The sequence below is a fragment of the Bison bison genome, unplaced genomic scaffold, assembly GCF_000754665.1.
Source record: "Bison bison bison isolate TAMUID 2011002044 unplaced genomic scaffold, Bison_UMD1.0 scf7180017856801, whole genome shotgun sequence".
Classification (NCBI taxonomy): domain Eukaryota; kingdom Metazoa; phylum Chordata; class Mammalia; order Artiodactyla; family Bovidae; genus Bison; species Bison bison.
Genome location: NW_011487374.1, coordinates 18151 through 22868, shown reverse-complemented (window position 1 = coordinate 22868; position 4718 = coordinate 18151). Strand labels below are relative to the sequence as shown.

The following is a 4718-nucleotide window of genomic DNA, read 5'->3' as shown; positions in this document are numbered from 1 at the left end:
TCCCACGGGGGGTTGGCCCCCTCCTGCTTCTCTGCCTGGGCCTGGGGAGCCTGCATGCTTTTATTTCCTGCTTCACTAACTGAAGTCAGTGCCAATAGGGTGACTTCTTGTAGCTTCTGCTCTGTGCCTGTTGTAGACGTCTAAACAGGAGCAGGAGGGGCTTGTTGTCTGGGCCTCCACTCTGCCCCAGAGCCCCAGGTCTGCTGGGACAGGTGCAGATTCCTTCCTCTCCACCCAGAGAGGCCCATCTGGGACTCAGCTGTGCAGCCCTGCAGCCAGTCCCTCTCTGTGCTTGGGCAACAAAGCCAGAGAGACGGAGGGCCTGACCCCGTGGAGGGTGAGGCTGGTGCACTGTGCGTGACTGCAGCTTGTCTGCAGGGTGGTGAGCTCGGCAGACGCTGTCTCGTTCAGCCCCCTCTCCTCGCTGTGAGAAGGTGCTGCCTCCCTCTCCTTTTGAGGGGGAAGCCCCCTTCCTCTGCTGGTATGCCTGGCACAGAGCCCACGGCCAGGACTCAGAATGGGCCTGTGGACAGCATGGGGTCATCCTCGGGGCCCCTTGGCCACTCAGGAGGCCAGTGCCTGGCTGCGGGGTCAGCCCCTGGCAATGAGTCCTCTGCGGGCTGCAGGCCTGGGTGTTTTCAGCACTGCAGCGTGGACAGCTCTGTGGCCTCGCCCAGGCCAACCTCAGCCCAGACCCAGGCAGGGTCAGCTCCTCTGGGGGAGCGGGCCAGGCCCCAGCAAAGGAAACTGCGTCAGAGGAACCCAAGCCACGCCACACCCCACCTCCAAGGCCTGTGAAAGGCAGGGCAGGGCAGGTGGGCAGGGGTGGGTCACAGAAGCCCCTCCTCACTGCCTCGGGCGTCTGCAGGGCCTCCAGGAGGACCTCTTGGCCAGAGCAGGGGCCTCCTGCATTTCACCTCCCTTGTTTGCCCTGGTGCCTGGCACGGAATGTGTGCCTGGTGAGCGGTTATGAACGTCTGGAAAGAAGGGCAGAGGCTGACCAGGGAGGCGTGGAGAACCTCTCTGAGAAAGTGACACTTCTGTTTTTTCCTTTGCTGTTATGATACGTGTTACGAGATAGCACACGTCTACCATTTTAGTCGTGTTGACGTGCCCAGCTTAGGGTCATTCACACGTTCTGAGACCATCACCACCATTTGTGCACACAACTCCTCCATCTTGTAAAACTCGAGCTCTGTATCCGTTAACACCAATTCCCCACCCCCTCCTGCAGGCCCCACCATCTACTTCTTGCGTCTGTGGACATGACCCCCTAGGGCCTCGGGTAAGTGGATCGTACGGTACCTCGTCCCCTATTTCACTGCGTCCCGTGTCCCCCAGGTCCATCTGCGCTGTGGCAGGCGTCAGGATGCCCTTCGTTTGAAAGGTTGAGTCGCGCTGCCCTGTCTGTTTGGACCAGGCTTTGTTTACTCACTCGGCTGGCGATGGCCAGCTGGGCGGCTTCCCCTCTTGGCGACGGTGAGTGACGCTGCCACAAGTGTGTACATAGAGCCGCTCCTTCGGGTGAACACCCAGAAGTGGAGCTGCTGGGCTGTGAGGTTCTGCGCTTGGTTTTTGAAGACCTTTGTGCCATTTTCCGAAGCGGGTGCACCACGTGCTTCCCCCCCCAGCAGTGCACAAGGGCTCCAAGAGCTGTACCCTGTCGGCCAGAGCAGCCCCGGGGCCCCCGGCTTCAGTGGGTGGAGACAGGGTCCAGCAGTTGTAGGCGCGGGGCCGGCAAGCCAGCTGCGGAGGAGCCCGGGGTGGGGGCAGTGAGCCTCCGGGTCGTGAGTGGTGGTGGTGGGGATGGGGGCGAGGGGCTGTCGTTGTCGTCAGAGGAGAGCAGGAGAAAGAAGCGGGCGAGTCTGGCAAGAGCAGACGGTGGGGAGGGGCAGGTGAAGGGAGACGGCGGTTTGGCTCCGGTTCCTGCATCTCCTGTGATTTTACTTGCCAAGGTTCTGGCGTCTCAGGGCTGGGCAGGCTCTGGGGCGTCCTAGGGACAGGCTCATCCCCGAGCCTGCCTTTCCACCCACACCAAGCCCTCCTCCTCGGGGCTCTCACACGCAGGACCACCATCCCCCTGCCCTCATCACCCCTTATGGGGGCCAGGGGCGGGACAGCTGGGGACAGCCCTGCGTCCAGAGCCCTGTGGTCACTCAGGCCAGCCAGGCCCCAGGCTGCTCTGCTGCCTCGCCCACTTCTTCCTGGGAAACTCCATTAGGGGCTCTCATCCATGCCCCCCACACCCGGGCCCCCGACCAACGATGGTGCCTCCCCGGGTGCCCTGCGCCGGGCATCTCACCCCCTCCTCGGGGGATCTGCAAGTGTAACCAGCTGCCTTCTCAGCAGCATTTATGGTCTGTTGGCTCCACTTACCTGAATGATGACAAAACCCACGTTAGACACCCGGCAGCCTGCCCCTCACCAGCCGCCGCTTCCCTGGCTGTCCAGGTTGGGCCCCCACCCTGCGCCTGTCCACTGCTCCAGGGGGAAAGTGTTCCCATGGCAACCCAGCAACAAAGCCCAGCTCCCCTTCTCTAACAGGTGGACCCGGCTGACTGTCGGAGGATGAGAGGTGAGCGGGGTTGCTCCTTGTAGTTAGAGCTTGCACAGCTGTGGTTGTGTCCACAGCAAAGCGCACGCCTTCACATGGCTGTTCAGTGGGCACTTGCATCTCCTGCCACTGTGGCCGGGGCAGGGTGGGCTCCCGGCGGGCAACTCTGAGGGCTGAGTGTGGCCATGGAGGGGAGCAGGGAGGTGCTTCCTGCCTGCAGCTGTGGAGGCAAGGGGGCTCAGCTGCGGCCAGGGGGTGGCGTCCAGAAACATGGCCAGGTCCAAACATGCCACAAGACCTGGGCGCGGCCTCGCTGCCCGATTCAAGGGCACAGCCAAGTCTGGCGGCCAAGTCGCTGGGGGCAGCAGAGCTGGGTGAGCAGCCGCCAGGCTGGACAGGGGCCTGTGGCCAGCTGCTCCCGGTCACATTCGGCCACCACTGCCCGGACGGTCGGGGCCCTGGAGCCCAGGCTAGGGCACCACACGCAGCCCATCTGGCCCTGGCCCTGGGCCTGCTGCCCACTGCCCACTCGGGGGCATTGTTTCAGACGGCTCGGTGAGGAGGGGTGCGAAGACTGTTACAGAACAAAAGACTCATGCAAAGCGACCAGACGCAGCGCCTCGCGCTTCTGCGCTTCCTGCTTCCCACAAACTGGTCCTACAGCGTCTAAAACGTGGAAGGCTCGAGCATAGGCGGCGAGCTAAAGGATGTTAAAGAATTTACTATTGGGCGTGATGAGGTGAGGATTAGACTTTAAAAAACCTTATTTGCTAGGGATGCAAGCTGAAGTGTTAATGGATAAAATGAAATGTCTGGGATTCCCTTCATAATACTAAAAAAAGGGCATGTGCAGGCGTGTGTGCGTGCCTGTGTGTGGCGGGGACGTGAGACACTGTCTGTGGGCCGAGACAGTTGAGACTGAGGATGGCACATGGGCTCATTATCTTATTTTCTCTGCTTGTGTGTGGGTTGACATTTTTCATAATACATCGCGGAGCAGTGCTTCAGCCAGCATATCCTTGTTCGTGGCGTTTCCGCTTCGCTCATGTTTCCTGAGGATCCATCCCCAAGGCTGGGATCACGGATGTCGGGATTGACACTTCCGGCCGGGGCTGTGCCTCAGAGGGACCCGCGGTTTACAGGCTGTGAGCGTCGGCGCGGGGGCGGGAGGCAGCCCTGCCAGCCTTCTTTCTGCTTTCAACTTGCACAAAATCACTAGGTGTACAGTGTTGTGATTCTGTTTCCAGCTGCCCAGCTCAGCCGATCCTTGTGATGGCCGTGGGGGCTTCCCTGGTGGGTCGATGGTGAAGATCCTGCCTGCCAGTGCAGGAGACACATGAGGCTCTCATTCAGTCCCTGGCTCAGGGAGATCCCCTGGAGGAGGGAATGGCAGCCCACTCCAGTGTTCTTGCCTGGAGAATGCCATGGACAGAGGAGACTGGCGGGCTGCAGTCCACGGGGTCGCAAAGAGTCGGGCACGACTGGAGCGACTGAACAACAGCAGTTGTTGTTGGACAAACACTTGTAGCCCATAGATGATATCTACTGTTCAATGTGAGTGTTTCTTAGTCTTTTTAAAAATTTTTTGATATCCAAAAAGCATTAATCACTTTATCAGTTCCGTTAGTTGTCCTTTAATGTCTGATTTCCAAGTGAGGTGCTGACGCCTGCAGGTCTCCGCCCAGGCTGGACTCTTCTGGGGGCTCCTCTGATTGGATGGCCTGCAGTCAGGTCTATGGGCCACCTGTAAGGGAGTCTCCGATGTCAAGCTCAGACTCGGCTTTTCCAGAATTGGTCTCCAGGCATCTCAGCATCACTTTGTAAATTACCTCCTTAGCGCTGTTCGGTCTTCACGTTTTGTGAGCGAGGGCCTTCCTCTACCCAAGGGGTCTGTTTCAAGGCTCTGAATTCTTTCTTCAGCCGAGTCCCCCCTTGGGGCCAGCGCCTCACTCTCTCAGTCACTGCCGGCCGCACTGGGCCTCCCGCCCAGCCCCGTGAGACACCAGGGTGGCTCCTTCAGCTGGTCCCCAACGCCCTGGACCCAGAGTCAGAGAACGTGGTCTGAATTCCAGCTGTGTATCTTGGAGAAGTCTCTGAGCCACTCTGAGCCTCGCGTGTAAGAAGAGGCAGCCTGTGACGTATCACCCAGGCGAAACGCCCGCAC

The 4718-nt window shown here is 60.0% G+C and overlaps 1 protein-coding gene across 1 annotated transcript in view; it reads left to right on the top strand.

The window, feature by feature from the left end:
- Nucleotides 1-2840: 2840 nt before the first annotated feature.
- The window catches only part of LOC105002849 (chromosome unknown open reading frame, human C3orf56), a gene marked incomplete at its 3' end in the record, with an annotated part of 19981 nt that continues 18103 nt past the window's right edge, over nucleotides 2841-4718 (top strand). Inside the window, exon 1 of the mRNA XM_010859693.1 lies at nucleotides 2841-3109. Within this exon, the coding sequence (XP_010857995.1) occupies nucleotides 2841-3109 (269 nt within the window). The remainder of the gene's footprint in view (nucleotides 3110-4718) is intronic.